Source organism: Pinus tabuliformis, chromosome 7, assembly GCF_031772625.1.
Source record: "Pinus tabuliformis cultivar Carrire ecotype Pingquan chromosome 7, CPIR1, whole genome shotgun sequence".
In the NCBI taxonomy this organism is placed as follows: Eukaryota; Viridiplantae; Streptophyta; class Pinopsida; order Pinales; family Pinaceae; genus Pinus; species Pinus tabuliformis.
In genome coordinates this window covers 1,604,798,736-1,604,821,420 of record NC_142293.1, presented here as the reverse complement: position 1 = coordinate 1,604,821,420, position 22,685 = coordinate 1,604,798,736, and the positions used below count along the sequence as shown (strand labels likewise).

Genomic DNA, 22,685 nt, shown 5'->3' with positions numbered 1-22,685 from the left:
ATCATTAGGTTACTCAAAGATGGTTACTACTTGTTGCAGCAAAGGAATCCCTTTCTTTGGAGGCTGCCCCTACTTATCCTCTAAAACATTAGTTTTAATGGGTGAGGCTTGCCTTTTACCCAAAGATGGTTACCATTTGCTGCCGCAATAGAATCTCTTTCCTTGGTAGCCTACTTGTTTAGGCAAAGGTGAATGACTAGAAATCATCAAACACATAACTTTGACAAAAGAATCTTGTTCTAGAACAACCCCTTTTCCTTCCATGGACGGGGTACGGACTAGTCATATTCTTTCGCGGAAATTCTACTTTATACCCAAGGTTTCCTCTGCCCGAAGCAGACCAGGATGCATGCCCCCTGGGTTCCAGTTCTATCTTTCTGAATCACTCGCATTCATCGGGAAGGAGGACTGGGGGTGGAGACATTTCTTGGGTGAATAGACCATTGAGGATTGGTATTTGACTATTTGCGATGCGTGATCCCGGAAATGAAAGTTGGTCTACGAGCTTGACCACCCTTCCTTCGTGTGGAAAACACATTACTCTAAAGAGTGAGGAGACTATAGCTCCCATGCAATATATATAGTCTCATCCAAGGAGTAGGTTATAATCCAAGGGTCCTTGAACGACCATCACGTTCAAATTAACGGTCTTCCCTTTTAATGTAACAGGCACGTTGGGGAGGATCCCTAATGGTCGACTGGTTCCTTTATCAAAGCCCGAGAGATTTCTTATCTCAGGCAAAAGCGCCGGAGAACCCAGTGCTTTCCAAGCAACAGAGAAAAGGATACTCACAGATGCCCCTTCATCAATGATAGTTCCAGCCATCACCATTCTATAAATTTGGACTATGATTCTGAATGGTATACTGACTGGTAACCGAGGTCTGCCTAGTTGGTTCCAATCAAAGGACACAACCAGGTTGCTTGGTGGTGGGACCGAATATACGGCCGGATACGACCCTGACGATGTTCCTTCCTGCGATAAAGGAATGGGCGCATTGCCCTGATGCTCATCAGAATCTGTGTTGATGAAAAGAATCTGGATGGTGTCATCCTTATTCTCTTCCGTGAGGGTGTCATTTGAAGATGAATCTTCAGTGACGGTGTCATTTGAGGATGAAACCTCTGAAGGAGGAACCGGGTCAACTGCCGTATCGACCTTTAGACTTTCGCCTGGTCTGGATTCAGTAGGTTCATTTTCAATGACTGACGTTTCAGCTGACCACTTGAGCGGGCCAGCTGTATTCTCAACCAACGAAGGACTTGGCACGAGTTTTTTGTATCCAGGAGGAAGTACTACCGGAGAAACCGGACGATCTTCCAAAACTCTCTTCGCTTCGTCTAAGAAGGGACAACGGTGGATGGCGTGACCGCCTTCACACAGTCTGCAGGGGGATTTTGCTCCCCCTCTTTGTCTTGAACCTTCACTTTCGCTGGTTGACGGTAAACAATCAACATGGTTATCAGAGGTTGATGCTCCCGAATTGTGCAAACGAGGGGACCAGTCCCTTAGTATCCGGGGAATACAGGGACAATCTCTATGGAAGTGGTCTCCTCTACATATGACACATGGCGATTTAGGCCCGGTCTGTGCTGTGTGTGGGTTTTTGTCAGATGTCTTTTGCTTGCCCCCAGTCGCCTTAGGCTCCTTCTTCTTCTTCTCTTTCTTCTTCTTTTCCTTCTTTTCCATAGGAGCTTGGCTTTTGCCAGCTTTACCTTTTGAAGATGAAGGATTGGAGGAAGGGTTAGACGAAGTAGAAGGCTGGTGGGAGGCTCTAGACTCATCTAACTGTTGACTCGACTGCTCAGGAACCATGGTGTTCTGAACTACACTAGTTGAGAATAGCCAAACAGGCAAGCCAATTGTCAGTCCTAGAAGCGACAATGTGGCCATGTGGGGCGCACCAACTTCTCCCCAAGAGGAGAAAGGACCAGGATTTCCATCATGTGGAGTTCCTTGGTTGGGGCGTTCCATGTTCTCAACTCAAAGATCAACGCGGGAATAGGAGGTGATTATGTTCCGTTTAAAATAAATTTTATAACGACGCTTAGACACAACTTGCTTTTTCACTTTTTAAGAGTCGAGAAAAAGCTAAAGATGACTCTAGTCTCCTTCGATGTTTTAACGAGCCCGAAGTGACAAATGCTCGGATGGACTTTTTCAGTTATAGAGTTTGAAAAAGGCCAAAAGAAACTGCTCTGGAGTTCTAGGCAGAGGGTGTGCCAAACCTTTCGCAAAACCACAGAATACGTTTTACGGTACGAGTGGTCGATCTTCGTGAATGCTGTGTTCACTGCATTGCGATCAGTAGGGCGGCCGACACGGTTTCCTATGGATAAAGGCTTTGATCCTATAGGGGTCTCCCAATATATACGCGACGGTACGTGGGAGCACAAGTCCGTATTGATACTTATCGCTTCACCGTGGAGGAATCACCCAACCACTCAACGCTAAGATATCACGTTTAACGACGCCGGAACACGTCTCTAGCTTAGACCTCTAGATGTTTGCGTTATGTTTCAATGCGTTGTTATGTAAATTCAATTTATTTTAAGGTTGATCTTGTTTAGCAGTTTGCCTTTATGGATCACCACGAGATGTATAGAAACACTCCTGAATGCAATCTAAGATGATAAGCAAGCTTTTCAATCTTTCAACTTTGAAAACCTTAACTGCTGAGGGAGAAGGAAGATAACACCTTTTCACACAGATCATAGAGCACACACTAATGCACTTTTTCTAAATCAACATGCAAACTGTCATAATGCACATGCACAATGCAAGTATTTCTTTTCTCTTTCTTAATGTTGATGAAATGCAAAAAGAAAGCTGTTGTATAACTTTGAATTCAATTTCAAGCGGAAGCAAACAAGTTTGTCCAAAATCGAAAGACACCTTACGATTCACTTGTTTCGACACTTAGAAATATATAAATTCAAACCATATAACGAAAGCGACAAACTCAATCAGCTATGAACAGCAAATAAACTAACTCTTAAGATCAGAACGACACTTAATCACAGGTCTAGATCTAAGAGGTCAATGCAAGACTGGTTCACTTTCGTTATGGGAAACTGTAAATCACACAAGAAATACAAAAGAACAAATACAGTTTCTTTATACAACTGAGGCGGAATAATGACAAAGGAAGATGGTTTCAGATAGGCCCACTGACTGGCAACAAACAGCAAAAACAATAGTGAAAGCAAGGCAAGACACAGCAGGAAACCCCAGTAGCTCAAGCCAAGACTGGTCCAGCGCAGGTGTAACACTGCCTGTTTGACCTTCAGCGCAGGTAGCCCCTTCGGGAACTGCGCTGAAATGCAGACTGCCTTTGTACAGTCTGCAATGAAGAATGAGACTTTCGTCCGTCTTGGTTTCCGGGTCACAGATTGCTCAAAAATTCACAGTTTTTGCTCAAATCAGAAGCTATCAGTCAAGGACACACTAAGGGATGTAAAGGAGGATGAAAAGCTATCACTAAGAGCTTATTAGAGTCCTTGTGGATCAGCTCTTCAAATCATAAACTTGCCCAGAAACTGAGCTAGAGTAGCTGCCTTCTACTTTGTGTTTGATGGATTCAAACACAGTTCGATTCGGTACTCCCTTTGTTTATGAAATGAATAGCAAAAAACCACAAACAACCAACAAGATACGCTCCCCAGCGGAGTCGCCAATTTGTTGGGGGGAAAAGTATCTAATGCAGAATGCCTCTATCCCACTCTGAAGGTGATAGTACTTCAGCAACAACTGAATGCAAAGCTATTCAAAGTTTCTTCTTTATGAGATGAGAGAGGGAAGAAAAGGATGATCTACTAACCGTTATCTTGCGCTAATAGTCGATCCAGTGTTCACTCCTTGCTGCTTGCTCCTACCTGTAAAAGCACAAGAAGAGGAAACTACAAGAAGCATACATCCATAATCGATTATAGGATTAGCATAAATCAAATATACAAGCATCTATTCATCATAAAGACACATGCATATAGAAAAACTTCAAATACTTTATTGATAGTAGAAGTAAAGTTCTGAGAGAGTTACAACCACAATGGGCCCAATCCAGCAACACCTCCCAGTTGAAAGAAATCTCCTCTTCACCTCCTTCAAGCAAAACACCCAATAGCTCTATACACAAACCAACAACACTTCCTTACTTGCACAAAATTCCAGCCTCCCTAGACCTCATGAGAGAGCTCTATATATAGGAGATTTGGAGAAAGGATGAGTCAGCTTGAGGCTGGCATAAAGCTGACTAGTGTCCTCTCCCACTTTAGTTAATCTTCAGTTCTTGAGTCCACTTGGAGAATCTTGCTTCCACTTGGAGATCAAGACCCTCTTACTCATCATAGGGCGAATTCCTTGAACCAAATGTCAGTTTGGAAGCTTCCTGGGCAGTTGACACCTTGCAGAATGACTGTGCCACTTGGCCAATCTCGCCCAGCGCAGGTAGCCTTCATTGATTTTGACCTTCAGCGCAGGTACAAGGAGGAGCAGTTGACATTCAGCGCAGATGCTCAGTGGAGCAGCTGACATGATCCAGAAATAGCCTGTTTTTGAGTGTTTTCAGGTGGAGAACTGATTTTCAGTGTTGTGGTTTGCAGACCTTGTTCCTCTAAGGGTGAGAACAACATGTTTAGGGACTTTGGATCCCTCAGATTATCGACATTTCATGCTCCATGTTGTTAGGCACAAAAATGTCTATAACACTTCATACTTCAAGCATAATATCATTATTAATAGAAGGGTGTGCTTGCTTACCAATCTTTCGGGACAGACCATTCTATTCAAACTCTTGTTTGAAGCTTTCACTACTAAAATTTATTGCTTGAACATTCCCCACTTGAGAATTGATCCTATTTTTTATGGTAAATTAAAGATTAAAACAACTTTCAGTCATTCGTAGATCACTGATGTATTGATTTAATTTTTCTCTAATATTTCCCCCAGAGGGTGGGGAGAAAACTTATTTTTCTCTAATATTTCTCCCCAACCCTACCCTCATATGCAACAAACGACCAACTATTATAGGAAATGTAAGACTAGTAAACAAACATTATCGTGCTAAACAAAAATTAGTGTCAAATATGATTCAGCTGCATAACAGAGATTCAAGAGCCTGTAACAAACAGCCAACTATTACTATTGTAGATTTGGCTGATCTCCCCAACAATCCTGTTAGAATTTACAATGGTTGGATAACTATGGTACTAACAACAATTGTCCATCCAAAACTTATCATTTCTGATTCACAATACAGCATTGATAAACAAAAATTGTCTTGTTGAATACAAAATTCAGAAGCAAAAATGATTCAGGTGCATCAGAAAAATTAAAAGAGCTTGCAATAAGATCTTTAACATTTTGTAAGTTTTTCTGTGTATCATCTTCAGAGTTTGATCTTTGAACCACTATATTTTTCCAAACATATATTTACAGAACCCATGGATGGAGTGGCCTTCTAATTAACTCTGAAAAGGCTCTCTTCTGCGATTTTAGAAATTATTCCTTGTTGCTCACAACAGTTAGTCAAACTGGCCCAGTGTTTACATGTTTAAGGGCTGCTAATATCACTTGGAAACTGTTTTCTATGATTTCAGTCACAATAGATCAATCATCCACTGATTGATGTTTGCAGAATGAAGCTCGAAGGACGATAGAAAACTGTAGATGTTATAACAAAGAAAACTCTGTCACTATTCTAGACCAGCAACAGCTATAACTGGCACGTAAAGAATTCTGATGTCACTCAGCTCGGCCTTGTCATTGCATTGTGGACACTACACATTTTTACAGAAATGCAAAATTAAAATCTCCAAGACTTACTCACAACCAAAATAATACAAATTTAATTATCTTCTTCAAGAACTTTAACATTCTTACCAACATTAAACATCACTCTATGGAAACAAACAATTTGCAAACTTGAACATTCTTACCTTGCCAATATTGTTCTCATGTAGCTGAAGCCATTTTTTAATACAGGACATGCCAAACAGATGTCCGCAGGCAAGGGAGCTGCGTTTCCAAATTTCCAAAATTAGCCTTTGAATATTGATATCTCTCATAAATTAACAAAAAAAAAAAAAAAAATCTTTAAGGAGGAAAAGTCACTAAGTTTCTGATAGCATGATGTAGAGGACTTAGAAACTGCAAATTATGAGAACACTATGAACTGAAGTAGGGCTATGTAGCATGCACACTCTTCGAAAAAATCACCAAGGAAAAGGAAAACATTAATCTGGGCTATATGGATCTGTGCTAATGTCCATATTCAATGCACCCGATTAGCCCTCAAGATTCAATGTACTATTACAGATATGGATACACATGAAGAAGTAATGCATCCCCCCAACCTCACTTGGACCTGTATCTGTCCACCTGTCAGACAAATTTGTGTAACCGATTCTGTCTAAGATTTGCAAACAGACTTCCATAACTTAATCACATCATGAACAGACTCAGCGAACAAAATAGTCCTACTGAGTGAAAAAATGACAACGGCATCAATCATCACCTGCCAATAGGGGGTACTAGCAACATTGATGGGAATATCGAAATAATATTAAAATTTGGCTATGAATTTCCTGACTTGTTCATGGAGACTTTTCCTCCAATCCATGCTGCCCAATATAGGTTGGAACTAGGTCTAGTATGAGGAACAAAGAAAAACAAGCAGATTACTACCACCAGTGTTTGGTTGAGTGGGGATAAAAGGAGTCACTGAACTAGAAATGACAGTTTCAGTTGCACTTACATAAGATTCTTGAGATCCTTCTGTATTTGAAGAAGACCCGATTTTAAATATTAATCTTTGCTTCTTAGCTTTAGGCTCTTCAAAGGCCAATTGCACTCAATGTTAAACATTTATAGGGGCTGTTGGGAAAGGTCCCGCATTGTGACCAGAAATTTGTCCAATGTGATAAGTAAACCAGTTTATTTCCCCAGTCAACTCTTTGTCACAAAATTTACCTTTTACTTTTCTCGAACTGACCTTTTGGAGATTGGTCCATGCAAAGTTATTTTCCCTTTGCCATGGTGAGGTTTCATGATTTAAAGAAGAAAAAGAAGCAAGTTATTACTCAAAATAGGCAAATTCTACCATCAAAATCATTTACATGTGGCCAAACTGGAGTGGGAATTGTGGGTGGCCTGAGAACTTGACAAAGACACCGTGTGACAGTTAAAAATGGGAGAAATCAGCTTCTAGGACAGGCTAGATATGTTTGGACTCTCTTACAGTTGCTGCTACTGTGTTTGTTGGTTGTTAAAGATTTGACTGGATCATGAAAATGTCATTGAAATGACCCATTGGAATGTGTTGGAAACCACAATCTGTGATAGAAGTGTTCAGCTGTGTAAACTATCTCAAATGACCCTTTTTTTGTTTCTTGAAAAGGTGACACTCAACGAGTTTTTGCCTCATACTTGTAGACTCAAATTTATTGGGCACAGAAAACTCACAACTTGATCATAAATCAAAATTTTAACTTGAGTACTCATGAAACTCATCGTACTCAAGCTCAACTCACATGCAGTGTGTTTACTAGGTCATGTAGATTCAGCCCAGTTTAGGCACTGAGTCAGATACGACTTGCAAGTTTAAGTCTGACCCGAGAAGTCATGCTACTTTGCGTTGATGCAAAATTTTAGACTAACACGATGATTTTCCCAATTAAAGGTTCTTTTGTCCAAGATTATCACAAATACTAAAACTAGTTTCTTCCCTAACATGATGAATGCAAGGTATCAAAACATATTTTTCATATTTCAAATAGAAGGGTATTCCCATCCTCCCTCCAATCCAGAAAAATGCAAAAATATTATGTTATGCTTTCATAGCAGGTAATGAAATAAGCAAAATATTAACATGACCAATCCCAGTGATTTGCCAACATACTAACAAAAATGAACAGGGATGTTATTATGGAAGGAGGCATGCACATACAATATTTAGAATTCTAACCAAAATTACACAACCAATTAATTATCGATGGTTGGAATATTGTATAAAAGTGCTAGGAAGGATGGTCTAGGAAAACCCTTCTTGAGATTTGAATGAAAAAAATAAATTAGAGAATCTACACGCTGGTGAATTTTCCCCATATTTTGGTAACCCATGTTTTCCTCTATAGGTAGGTGTTCATACTCCAACCTTAGCATCATTTTCCAAAAATCCTTGAAAGCGAAGCATCTCAGAAGCATGCATCCATAGTTCATTAATGATTAATTATTCTAGCAACAACCATCTAGAATCTAGATTCTATCAATTACAAACAAACATGCAAATTTTTAAGTCACATTATAGGAAGTAGACCCGTAACTTATGGAATGAAATAGCTTATCTAGCAATTGTCAACAATAACGTGACCAAATAGTTATGTTTACGAAATAGGACATCTACACATCAAAATATGAAGACCCAAAGTTCCAAAAGAATAAACTGAGCTAGTTGCTAAACAACTTCATTACTAGTTTCTCTATTAATTTCAGGTGTTGGACATGATCCCTCATCATGCAAATACTAGAATTTCCTACACCATCGAAAATGCTCTTCATTGACCATATTAGGAGGATTTAGAGGAACAGGAAGTCTCTAATCTTGATGTGACCTATTCCTATCCCATCCTAAATTCCTTCTTTAATATTGATTCTAGGCACTTATTTCTAACCAAAGGAACCTATTGTTTGTTATTGTTTGCTACTAGTTAAAGGATGTGGTTAAGTTCCTTCAAGATTTCTGTCAAACTTGTCATGGCATTTTACCTAAATCTGTCAAATTCTCTTTTATCTGACCAACCATGTCTTGGGTTGATTCAAAGTGCTTGAAGCTGTATCTCTCAGACAGAAACCAAAAGGGCCTTCAAATCCATTGATATAATACAATAGGGCAACTTTATTCTTATCTTTGATATCTTATGGGATTTTATCCAATAACTTTTGAAGTCTATTTCAGTTCCCTTGAGATCTCATTCTCATCCTTCTTGATTTCTTTGAGTTTAAAATCCTTCCATGTTTCTTCACATTCCTTTGTTCTAAAAAGGCATCTATAAATGCATCCCAAGTTTTAAGGCTAGAATCAAGACTATTGAACCAGATTCTCGTGTCTTCTTCAAAAAGAAAGTCCAGAGAGCTTTACTACCACATCCTTGTGATCATCTTCCATTTCATGTTCTACCATTCCATATGAAACTTCTAGATATTTGTTCTTTAGCTGTTACAACATTGTTTCCTAAGAACTTAGGAAAGCCATTTACAATACTTTTCAGGCATGTCATGTGTGGCACCTTTGATAGATGAAATGTCAAATGCCTCTACAAATTTCTCTTCCATGAAGCATGATTACTTTGGGGGTTTGAAAAAAAGAGTCAAGGAATAAACCTCTTATGTTCATTAAGGGAATATTGAGGTCAAAAATGGGTCTCAAAACAAAACAAAACAAAAAGTACTAACAAAATCAATTTTAAAAGAACCAATAAGATTCAAGATGATGATGTCATCCCCAGGGATAAATATTTTTAGAGTAAAAAGAAGAAAATTACATTTTTTTATTGTATTTTTGGCTTATCTCCTTATCAGTTTACTCAAATGTCAAGTGTACGCACATGTTGGATGGAGTTATGCATCCAACAAGTACATGTTGCTGCACAAACTAGCAGGCCTAGTAAAGAAGCTAAAGCTAGAGGACACAACAACACCTTGGGACAAAGACCCACTATCACCACATCCTATGTCCCCTTCTCTTCTCATATTTTCACCGACGAGAGGACTCCCAATATCCCTCACTTGTGGTTAATGTATCTATGATGGGTCCAGAGTGAGGTAAGGATGGATCATTCATTGAAAAGGTTCAATTGAAGTGTGAACTTTGGGAGAAGCTAGTGAAACTTTCCATGGAAAACCCCTTGAGAGAAATACTATACAAGACCTAGGGTTAAGATATATGACAAGGTAAAAGTTCATCCAAGGTCAAGATAGTCAAGAGAAAAGGTTTTGAATGATATACTACTAAAGTACAAACCTTCAAGAAATCCCTAAGTTGAAGGGAAGCTTCAAGGGTTCCCACTTGGTGTGTGTTATCCACCAACTGTGGGTAGTGTATATAGGAGAATTTTTTCTCCTAGATGGTCCTCAACCGATAGCCAGTAGCCCCTTGCAACCATTAGATAGCTCGATGTGCCATTATCTCTGCCACCTGAGCTAACCATGTGGTCCCTTGCCCACTTGTTATGATTGTATGTTTGAAGGTGGGCCTCCCGACCCCGAAGGTATGGCTTTTCATTAGTATAGTTGACCTTACTTGTTATGGGCACTTTTGGGCATGGATTGGTGGGGGGATTCGGCAAAAAGAGTGGGCTAGGTTTGTACTCTTGTCTCCACTGCCCGATTTCGTGGTTAGCCTTGTATCCTAGTCCTGTGGGATCTCCTTTACTGGCCATTAGCTTTAGGGTTGGCACTACATGGGAAATCCCAATTTTGGTTGTGTGGTCCCGCTTCCCGACACCATATACATCACTCCCTTCCACTCATTTTAGCCCCATTCATCTCTTTTCCCATCCGGGTCCACGTGGGTCCACTGGGTCCACATAGGGTTAGCCTCCCCCTCCCCTTGTCCACACCTTGGGTCGGGCCTGGAATGACACCCTGGAGGTTGATGCAGCTAAAAAGAAAAGAAAAAGCATAATTTGGCCACTCTCAACAGGAAATGTACCACAAAATGCAAAAGATGGCTAAGACAAACAAATTTAGCACCAGGGCAAAAGTCAAACACCATGAGCTTACTCCTTATCCATGGTCATCACCCTGGTTCCTATGGGCCTTAGGTGAGCCCCCTCCATCATTAAGGAACCCATGATTGTCCCAACCCCTGGTGGGCGATAAAATCCCCCACCTTAAGGGGGTATCCACTGCTATATATTACACATCATGCTCTCATCCCCTGGGAACCTCGAGCAATTATGAAGAAAAATCAATCAAAAGCAAAAGGCATATGGAGAACGGTTTAAAAACAAAGGCCCGGGTAACTCATGTACCATGATTTTCTCCCTCCTACAGTCATATACCCAGGTGTGGGATTCCCTTATTATAGCTACCCTTGCACCACAACATGTGGTCTGGATGATTCCCCTTATCCCCACTTCGTTCCATTACTATATCATTTGCCACCTATCACTTGAGAGATGTACCATGGAGAGGGTCCTTGATTAACCCCCTATTGAGCTTGGAGACACTTGTACATGCCAAAGCCCACTATGGAAGGGCATGCCACCTTGAAGTGCCCCATTTATTCCATGACTTGTAAGCTCTTTTAATTGATTATTCTAATGATTTTTTGTACTGGAGGGCAAGGGAATGCATTGGATCTTATGCAAGATTGTAGCTAGGTGTCCACTTGGGGCTTGGTCTCCCTATACGGGGTCCTAGCCCTCTAGAGGGCCACAGTGGCACTTATAGGGTGAGCGTTGAGAGCCATGGGCCTCCACCATAGCAGAGAGTATTGCATGGATCCCTAGCACCACTCATTGATTGCTTTTGTTCCACCTTTTGAATGAGGACGATGCCCTTGGTTCACCATACCCATGAGGATGTCCTTGTGCCCCTCATAGCCACTTGGGGTCACAACAGGGATTTTGCTTGGAAACAAGAGGCCAACCCCCTTGTCCACTATGTTTGAGGTCCATTCTCACATCAGGACACATTCTGGACTTCATTAGGCCTCCTTAAAGGACCAACGATTCACTTCATTGATCATTCAACCCTCTTGAGAGGCCTACTATTATGTTATTGAGCTACCTTGGTGGGCTTGTCACCAAGGAATGTTGTTATTGCACATTATTTTATTATTTGGGGCTCAATTAGTCCAAATTAGGCCATTTGGATCCCTTAGAGGATTGAATAAATAGAAGAGAGGCATTCTCTCTCATTCATCATCACTTGGATTGGGTTATTTGCTCTTGTGATATTTTCGCTATCCCTTCTGGAAGACGAGTTTGGATGTTATGGATGAATTTTGATGTTTGGATATCTCTCTCATCTTGGAGTTTCATTATTGGCATAATTTGATGGTTGGATATACGCTTTTGTACATGTAAGTGCTCTTTTCATGCTTATTCTGTTATTTACTTTGTCACATGAATGTTGTTGCGATTTTCGCTATACAAGTCTGAAATTTACTGCTTTTCTCTACGAATTAGTGGAAATTGTGATCGTTTATAGTGCTGCATAATGTCATGGGCCATGTATGAATGGGTGAATGTTCCTAGAGATAATTTGTGATAAATACATCTCAATAAGTCATCAATTATTGCAAATTGAAGTATAAATACCTTAAAGCAGCTGCTCTCATGCCCTAATGCCATGTGACGTTGTTTGAAGGCCTCCTTGATTGGGTGAACTCTTTCTAAACCATAAATTCTCCTTGAATCCATCTCTCCCAAAGGACAAGGCACTAATCCTCCATAGGTGATCACTTTCAAAGCTTATTTTTCTCACCTTCTGCTCTTTCCTAGGCCTAACCTCCATAGGTCAACTAGGGCATCACTTTTCTCACGATTTAGCTATAAAAAGAATTTGCTCTCTTTCCCACAACTGCGTTGGTGAGTCCTCTAGAGGCCCTCCAAATTTCACAAAATTCCGACAGTGGGATCTTGAGATATTCCAAGCCCTAGCTCAAATATCAATTCGTCCTTGGTTTCCCATTGGCTAGTGACCTCATTAGGACCATAACATAAAATCATCAAACGAAAATTCTTTCTTTGATCCTCTTACCTTCCATAATTAGGTCAAGTACATCCTTGGTTGATCAACTCTGTATCCTTGACCTAATTTTGGGTCCACTTGGCCTTTTGTGGTCCCGCAACTAGTTGATTTCAATTTCACAAAGATCACATAAAAGCCAAGTCTCCATAAAGATCTCCAGGTCTAAAAAACAATCTTGACAAAGCATACTCTCAAAACCTAGACCTAAGGATCCTCTTGGCCCTTCTTAGAGAGCCCATCACCTTGCTTCTAAAGCAAGCAACCCATATAATTGAGTCTCTCTTGTGAATATGCCTAGGAATCACTCACCATCCTCTTATTGACATATTCATTTAGTGATTCCCTTTTATAGGGAGTCTCCTCCCATCGATGAAAGTCCGTAAAGAGCAGGGAGCTTTAGCTGAGGTGACAATGGGCTATCGCTCCATTGTTTCCCTTAACCTAGTAATTGCCCTTTAGGATCCCCCCCTAGGGCCCATGCTAGTTTGAGCATCAATTTTCTTGAGATTCCACCGTTGAAATTTGTTCAAAACTTGCAAATGCCTAGAGGAGACATTGTAGAAGAGGTCTATCAAATCAGAATCTAAAACACACCCCTTTAAAGAATTTCGCACTGAGCCCCTGACAAGCGCCCTTAACCTTAAAGGGACAAGGAAAAGAGAGAGAAAGCGGTGAAGAAAGAGTGATTTTTCAATTAGAGTGTGATTACCACGGATCCTAGAACCAGTGCCTGCCTATTGGGAGAAAATGGAGTCAATATAAACCATGAAATAGCAACTCGCTCTTCAAGGAGACCTAAAAGGGATTTTGCTACCTTAGATGGAGGCAACAACAAAAGGACTTCTAGAATTTTATACTTCAATGACGCTTGTTGTGGAATTTCAAGGATGCAACTTAAATTCATCCTCTAGGAACATTCATTCATTCTTTGTCTACTGAGTAACACATGCAAAAAATTCCAATAGTTTTCAATGCTTCAAACAAATTCGCATTAATTAGGGCACGTTTAATCACCATAAGAAAATTATTCCCTGCATTAGACATTCATCAAAATAGAAATATAACATCATATAGCACTTACAAGATTGAAGAGTATATCCATCCACAAGATTGCCAAAAAGAAGCTCCAAGAATGCTAGCGAAAATATCCAAACATCATAATTCATCAAAAACCATCCAATTTCGTCCTCTACTATAGGTCCAAATGCTTTTCTAGAGAAGTCGAAGATCCAAAAGTGTGATGGTCCAAGTGAGAGTTACTCAATTATTTATACATGTTCTAGAATGTCAAAATAGCCCCTCGTATGCCTAAATGCTAAGTAACCCACCCACGGTTACAAGCCAACCATGATAGCTCAATAAACAAGTTGAATTATCCTTTCTAGGGCCACATTAGGTTGACGTGGAGGCCTAGAAGGGTAGCGTTGAGGCCTCATGTGCCAAAAATGAGAGTGAGGGCCTAAAAAATAGTGGATAAGAGGGGGATGCCCTCCAAGTGTTGCAAAACATCTCTAAACCCCAATTTGAGCCCTGTGGGCTCCAAATTGGTCTCATGGGTCTCCAAATGGCTCAAGATCAAGTCGATGCTCCATTCGTGAGGTCTAGAAGATGACACATGGCCTCCCATATCTCCCAGGAAGAGACAAAACCTCCTCTAGGCCTTGGATCAATAGCCAAGTGTCGGGTGCAATGTGTGGCCGGTTGGGCAACATAGTCTAGGTGCATCATCATCTTTGTATAACTGGGGTACAAACAATAAATGTGGTGGTGATGAAGAATCCCATGGTGTGACAATTAATTTTCTGCAATGTTGAAGGCCCATAGCTCTCTACGCTCACCCTATAAGTGCCATTATGACCATCTGGAGGGATTGGATCCCATATAGGAAGGCCAAGTCCAAGATGAAGACCCACGTGTAATCCTATATAAGATCCAATGTGTCTCTTCACCTTCTAGTACAACAATTCATTAGTATAATTGAGTAGAGAAGCTTGCTAATCAAGGGCAGAGATGGACAATTCATAGTGGCATGCCCTTCCAAATGGGTTTTGGACATGTACTAATGTTACCTTTCTCAACAAGGGAGTTAATGAAGGACCCTATTAGGTGGTTTCAACCTCTAAGGGAGTGGCAGGTCCATGGTACATCCATCAAATGGCAGGGGTCATGCAAAATGATTGTAGAACGAAGTGGGGCAAAAGGTAAGGCTCCAAGCCACATGCCATGGTACAAGGGTAGCTATGATAAAGGAGACTCACACCTTGGGTGTATGAATGAAGGAGGGAGCAATCATGGTACATGAGTTCCCCGACCTTTGTTTTTTCACCCTTCTCCATATGCCTTTTGTTAATTTTTCTTTTTTTCACTGCTCAGGGTTCAAGGTGATGAGAGCATGATGTGTAAGATGTAGCAGTGGATACCCCCTTAAGGTGAGGCATTTCATTGCCCACCAGGGGTTGGGACAATCATGGGTTCCTTAATGATGTAGGGGGCACTCATAGGGGCCCTAGGAACCAGGGTGATGGCCATAAGGATAGGGGGTAGAGCTCATGTTTGGTTTTTTCCCACGTGCTAAATTCTTTTGTCCTTACCATCTTTTGCATTTTGTAGTACATTTCCTGTTGATTGTGGCCATATTATGCTTTTAACTTTCTTTTTAGCTACATCAACCTCGGGGGCATCATTCCAAGCTTGACCCAGGGCATGGACAAGGGGAAGGAGAGACTAACACCTTGTGGACAGCGAAAATTTTCAAGGGATCCATATAGCCTTTTCTAGTGGCTGCAAGGGTTTGGAGGTCTATTTCCCTCCAGATCGAATTTTTCTCCAAGGGTTTCCTCCATATAATATTTTTGCAAATTTTTTTGAATGGTTTTGCATGGAGTTCTAACCATTTTTGTTTTATAGATCTCATTCTTGGGTAGCCACTAGCCTTAAGGTTTATTTTGGTACCTTGTGAGGGTTTATTTGTGGCTCATATAATTTTTGGAGGCCTTTTCTTGAGGTCTGCAGACATTCTAGCCCTTTTTCTCGAGGCCGCAAGCCCTCTAGGGCTTTAATTTCTTGCCATTAATATATCTGCTAACCTTGTGATTTTACAAGAGATTCAACAAATTTTTTGGAGGGTTTCACCATACATTCTTGGCATAAATTTCAATTTTCAAAGGGTTGACATCACTTGCAATTTTTTTTGGAAGCCACATATTTTTAGGCCTTTTTCCTCAAGGTTGAGAGCTCCTAGAGGAGCCTCTTCTTTGACTGGTGCGAAGGGTTGATTGGTATAAGGAAGTCATAATTTTTTTTTGAAGTAAATTGAGCCTTGATCTTAAATAAAATCACCATAAAATTTTTGAAAAATTTTAATTAAAAATTAAATCTTTTTTTCTGAGTAGGCTATGGGTTTTGTTGACTGGTATAATCTCTTGTTGGAGGCTGAGGTAATTTGGAGGGTTGGATCAACTTGTTGGAATTGTTTGGACTCATAATTGACAGTTGATCTGGTTTTGTTTTGTATCTTAAGGAGGTTGTGTTGTGAAGTTCTATCATTGTAATTCTCCTTAAGAGGGTCCTTTTGTTGGAAAATGTAACTAGCTTCGGTCTTCATAATTGTCATTTGACTCATGGCATAATGTAATTCTTATGTATCTATCAAAAGAAGAAAGAAAATGATTTTTGTAAAGCATGGGTTTCATGGTTAAGTCATTTGTCATTAGGTCAAGCATCCATTGAATGTTCCTAGGGTTTGTCATGAATCAAGAGTCCTTGTCATATTGTAAAAGACCCTTTCGGGCACTTGTATCAAAAAAAAAATTATTTTTGAATTTAGAACTGTCTAGAAGGCTCCCAAGACCAAGTTGGCCAGCCAAGGAAAATGTAACTAGCTTCGGTCTTCATAATTGTCATTTGACTCATGGCATAATGTAATTCTTATGTATCTATCAAAAGAAGAAAGAAAATGATTTTTGTAAAGCATGGGTTTCATGGTTAAGTCATTTGTCATTAGGTCAAGCATCCATTGAATGTTCCTAGGGTTTGTCATGAGTCAAGAGTCCTTGTCATATTGTAAAAGACCCTTTCGAGCACTTGTATCAAAAAAAAAAATATTTTTGAATTTAGAACTGTCTAGAAGGCTCCCAAGACAGTTCTAAATTATTTTTGAATTTAGAACTGTCTAGAAGGCTCCCAAGACCAAGTTGGCGCCTCTTGAAAACCTATAAAAAGAGGCACCTCAATCTATTTTACATACACTCAAGCATACATCTCTCGGATTCAATTTGAAGTTGGAAGAAGGGTGTGAAGGCCTTGAAAAGCAAGGGGAAGGATAGCGAAGCAAGGAAGAAGCCCCAAAAATGTTCATAAGTTTGAAATCTGCCTTCTTCTGGTCACACGTGCAAGTACCCTAGGGGTTTCTAGGGTTCCCTCAGGTCCGAAATTGCAGGAGGTATTGCAAGTTGTTTTGGCAAGGCTAGAAGAGCCCTCTTCTTGAAGAGATCTTGTTTCGCTATCCTTGGAGATTGGCTAGTTGACTTGGTACTTGGTGGGAGGCCTCCTCTAGGTTTTTGGTCTTGAAAGTCTCCTTTGAAAGTGATTCTATAAGAAGAGAAGTTCTTTCTGGGTTTTCCTTTTGGAGGTGTTTTGTCGTGACTTGGAGCCTATATCTTGTGTTCATCTTTGTATGGTTTTAATCTTTATGGTTTTCGCATTTATATGATGATAAGAACATAAAATTAATAATGAAGAAGAACATAATATCACAAATAATTGTCAACAAAGGAAATCTTAAATTAAACTGCTGCCATAATTGATTTTCCAACATGGTATTAGACCTAAGGTCAAGAATATAGGCAATTGAAAGATCACTGGAAGGGTTTTGCATTGCTCCGAAAGGCCAAAAAGAATGGACTGTCTATAAGGCCGAATTATTCTAGTCAAGACCGAGGAAGAGTAGAAGGATGAACGTGGGATCAAAAGCAAGACTAGACACTTAAATTTCACTAATCAAAGGTTTCAGAACTAACTCATGACTCCAAGGGTTGTATGAAGAGCTAGTGTATACAACGCAGAAGGCTTGAAAAGTGTTTTTGGGTTGTCTTTGTAAGATCTAGTGGCAAGATCAGGTCACATTTATTATGAAGATTATAGAAGTATCGTGGGTCCTGTTACCTACCATTTTGTAGGTGATATCCCTAGGAGAAAAATTTTCTCCAAGATGATCCTCAGCCAACAGCGAGTAGCCCCTTGCAGCCACCAACTAGCTCGTTGTGCAATTTCTCTGCCACCTGAGCCATCCATGTGGTCCCTCACCCATCTATCATGATCGTATGTTTGAAAGTGGGCCTCCCATACCTAAAGGTATGCCTTGTCATTTGGTAATTGAATTGTAGTTTGCTTATCATGGACACTTTTGGGCATGGATTAATGGGGGGATTATGTGGAAAGAGTGGGCTAGGTTTGTGATCTTGTCTGCTAGACCTCTTTTGGATGTTAACCTTTGACCCTAGTCTCATGGAATCTCTTTTACTGACCCTTGGGCTTTAGGCATGGTACTACATGGAAACCTTGATTTTGGTCGCGTGGTCCTGCTCCCTCATCCATATATATTACTCCCCTTCTACTCATTATAACCCCATTCATCATTTATCCCACCTGTTCCCACATTCCTCCACTGGGTCCGCACAGGGTCGGGCCTAGAATGATGCCCTGGAGGTTGATGTAGTTGAAAAGAAAAGTAAAAGCATAACTGGCCACATTCAATAGGAAAATGCACCACAAAATGCAAAAGATGGTCGAGACAAACACATTTAGCACATGAGAAAAAGCCAATACATGAGCTCTACCCCATCATCATGGCCATCACCCTAGTTCCTTCAGGCCCTAGATGACCCTCCTTTATCATTCAGGAACCCATGATTGTCCCAACCCCTAGTGGGCAATGAACCGCCCTACCTTAAAGGGGGTACCCACTATTATATCTCACGCATCATGCTCTTATCCCTTGAGCCCTAAGCTGTCAATTAAAGAAAAATCATAAAAGGAAAAAAGCATATAAAGAAGGTGGAAAAATCAAGGTTGGGGCACCTCTTGTACCACGATTGCTCCCTCCTATACATTATATACCCAAGTGTGGGCTTCCCTTTTATTAGCTACATTAGTACCAAACCCTGTGGCCTAGAGTTGCCCCTTTTTATCCCCTACTCCTTTCATCTCTTTATCATGTGCCACCACCCTTCAAAGGATGTACCTTGGACATACTATCCCCTTTAGAAGTAGAAACCGCCTAATAGGATGCTTGGTTAACCCCATTTGGAGCTTGGAGGCATTAGCACATGCCAAAGCCCACTATGGAAGGGCATGCCCTTATGAAGTCCCCACCTGTTGTCCATGGTTTGTAACCTCTTTTAATTGATTTCCTTGATGACCTATTGTATCGGAAGGCTAGGGGACACATTGGATCTTATGCAGGATTGCAGGTGGTCTTCATTTTGGGTTTGGTCTCCCTATACGGGGTTCTAACCCTCCAGAGGGCTACATTGGCACATGTAGGGTGTGTGTTAAAAGCCATGGGCCTCCACAGTAGTAGAAAACACTCTATGGATCCCCATAGATGTTCAGAGATTGCTTGAGATTCACTTATTGGACAAGGAAGATGCACGTGATTCACCTTTTCCCAGCCAGTCCCACAGTTGTACCATACACTTGGTAGATAACCCAGGACTTGTATGCCTATGTGGCATCACTTACACCATTATTTGAGCCCTTACAGATGGTCTACATGCATCTTCGACTTACTTTTAAACCATGAGGTCACTTGTGTGCCATCACACCCATTGGGAGCACCACAGGTTTATTATGTGGAGAACAAGGGGCCAACCCCTTGTCCATTACTTTTAGGAGTCCTATTCATCATTATGGCACTTATGGACTTCATCAGGCTTCCTAGAGAGCCCAACAACATGTATTATTGATCATTCGACCTCTTGAGAGGCTTGTTATTTTGTTTATGAGCTAGTTTGGTGGGCTTGTCACCAAAAGTTAGTTATTTGCACATTATTTTTATTTTAGGGGCTAATGTAGGCTCACGTAGCTAAATCGAAGTATAAATACAAATGATGAGAGTTCATTTCTCATCATCACTTGGTAGGGACTTGTATCTCTCTTGAGATTTTCGCTATTCCTTCTTGGTGGACGAAATTTTGGAGCATGGATGAATTTTGATGTATGGATTGTCTTTTCTTATCTTGGAGCTTCATGATTGGCAAGTCTATTGGTGGTTGGATATATTCTCTTACATGTAAGTGCAAATTTAATGCTACTATTCTTTTACTTTGTCACATGCATTGATAATGAGATTTTCGATATACTAGGGCTAGTTGTTGCATGCATTTACTATGAAATTGTGGAATTATGTTTCTATATAGCATATCTCTATGTATGGGCCATGTATGTTGAACGAATTCTCCTAGGGATAATTATATGGTTGAATTTATCTTGATAAGCCACTTCACCTTGCAAAACGAAGTATAAAGTTTTTAAGGTCACCCTCTTTTGCCCTAGTGACAAGCGAAGTTGATCTTAAGGCCTCCTTGACCTAGAAACGAAGTCTATCTTCATATTCTTCTTGACTCCAATCTCTTCAAAGGATTACGCACTGGTTTACCATAAGGTGATCACTCAAAGAAACATTTTTCTTCACCTCTCCTCTTTATTCTAGGTCTAGCCACATTAGGGCTCCTAGGGTATCATTTTCCCGACAAACCACCCATAAGAAAAATTCGATCTCTTGGCCTCTACTGTGCTAGTGTGTCTCCTAGGCCTCCTCCAAATTTGAGGAAATTCCAATGGTGGGGTTGTGAGATATCCCAAGCCCTATCCTCGAGATTAATTTTGCCCTAAGTTTCCCTAGGCGCATAATGATCATTTTTCACCTTTGACTGAAAATCACTTCTTTGATCCCCTTCTCCTTGTTTAGGTCAAATCTATCATTGGTTGCTAAACTCTTTCCTCTTGACCTAACCTGGGTCCACTTGGTCCCATGTGGTCCCATACCTTGTCAAAGTCAACTCTTCAAAAACCACTTGGGAAACCAAGTTCAACAAGGATTTTAGGGTTTTGGAAGCTCCTTTACAATTCACACTCCTTAAACCTAGTCCTTAAATCCTCATCCCCTTCTCCTAGAAAGCCTTGTACCTTGCTTAAGAAGCAAGCAAGTCCCATTCTTGAGCCTCCCCTAGGAAAGGGTCCCCGAGATCACTTCACATCATCTTAGTTGATCTATCCTTCATAAGTGATTCTCTATATATCGGGTCTCCTCCCATTGGTGAAAGTCTGTAAAGAGTAGGAAGAGTAGGAAACTTTAGTTGTGGTGACAGTGGGCTTTAGCTTGATTGTCGCTCTTGACCTAGCAAGTGCCCATTTAGGCCCCCCTGCTAGTTTGAGCGGTAACATTTTGGCGTCATTGCGTGGGGCACAAAACGTGTGTTTTGTTCCCCACATGACATATTGACATATAATTATTGGTGACTCCATTGGAAGAACGAAGCCCTAGTTTTTCATTAAGCTTCAAAGTTAATGCTTGAAGGGTGAAGCAAGCATCTATCAAGGCACTTTAATTCACCCTGGCGACTCCATTTTAATCCTAATATGCAAAATTATAGAAAATGGATTATCGTAAAAGAGAGATTAATCTTGGTCCCACATTTACAAAACTCACTGACCAAGACATTCAAGAACTGCAAAGGAATGGGGATAAATATGCAGAATCTTATCAAAATGTATTGGAAGGTGTGGTATGGAACTCATGCTCAGGTTTTATAGATCACAACAAGTACAACTCGACATGATGAAGGACTTCTATGAGAGGGATCCTAGTCGCCTCTTTGACCTGGCTCACCTAACCTATGCTTTGAATATTCTAACTGACCTAATCAATAACAAATGTTATAGTCAACCAAAGGGTAATCAATTGGATGACATTGAAGAGAGCTCAAGTGCAGGTGAGGATGATGAGCAAGCATCGGTTATAGAATTGGAAGACAATGACAATGAGAAAGGGAATATCTCCTCTGATGATTGCGAAGAGTTGGATCCTGTAAGCCTTCAAATCACGCAAGAGAGAATGGATGAATATAGGTCATGCAGGGGGTTAGTAGGGGAATGTAATTCTAGTGAAGTATTCTTCCATTTCCATGAAGAAGAGTTAAAGCTTCATAAGATGAAATGTGAATATAAAGAGAACCCCACTAGCGCTCTCCTCCTAGAAACATATTACCAAAATCATGTAACAAATACCTTAGCCATTGTTCTTCAAGAGAAAAGGGAAGAAGAAAGGTCCTGCTTGTCAACCAACCAAGATGAAGATAACCTTGAGGATCTCAGTGATGAGCAGGAAGATGAGCCCTTGTTGGGTCCGGAAGATGAGCAGGATGATTTTGAGAGCACATGTGTTGAGGAGGATGAGGCTATGGAAAGTAAAGTTGAGACTGACCTTACCTTTCTCGAGGGTATCACTCATGATAACTCTCCTTTTGAAAACCTTGAGGAAGGTGATCCCATGAGCTCCTTGGAAGATGACATTGGAGATTATTTCCGCATTGAAAAGGAGAAATGGGAAATTGTTGGGCCTCAATTTGATTGTGCTCCCATTTATGATATCGACAAAGAGGATGAGGCTAAGATTGGTTTTCCCTTTATCCCAGGCATTACTTGCGATGACATATCCATCAATACCTTTGGGAAGGAGAATTATTATTTTCCCTTGCATGAAGAGGGACAGTTGGAAGTAATCGATTCTCCTTTTAAAGAAAACCCAATCTTTGATGCTTATAATGAAGAAAGCAATGAGGCTCCTACCTATCCTCCTTATGATTATATATTCAAATCACTTGAGCCTTTGGATTATGATTTTGGGGAAGGAAAACCCATTGAATAT

General features: G+C 40.5%; 1 protein-coding gene across 4 annotated transcripts in view; it reads right to left on the bottom strand.

Moving 5' to 3' along the window:
• Positions 1 to 5,568: 5,568 nt before the first annotated feature.
• Positions 5,569 to 22,685, bottom strand: part of LOC149254282 (uncharacterized) — a 107,870-nt gene continuing 90,753 nt past the window's right edge. For 2 of the 4 annotated variants that reach the window (XM_089460117.1, XM_089460118.1), the window contains 2 exons: positions 5,938 to 6,016; positions 5,569 to 5,778 (listed from right to left, as the gene is read on the bottom strand). In XM_089460117.1, the coding sequence (XP_089316243.1) occupies positions 5,695 to 5,778; positions 5,938 to 6,016 (163 nt within the window). In that variant the 3' untranslated portion in view covers positions 5,569 to 5,694. The remainder of the gene's footprint in view (positions 5,779 to 5,937; positions 6,017 to 22,685) is intronic. The other 2 variants (XR_016267134.1, XR_016267135.1) reach the window with 1 other exon arrangement.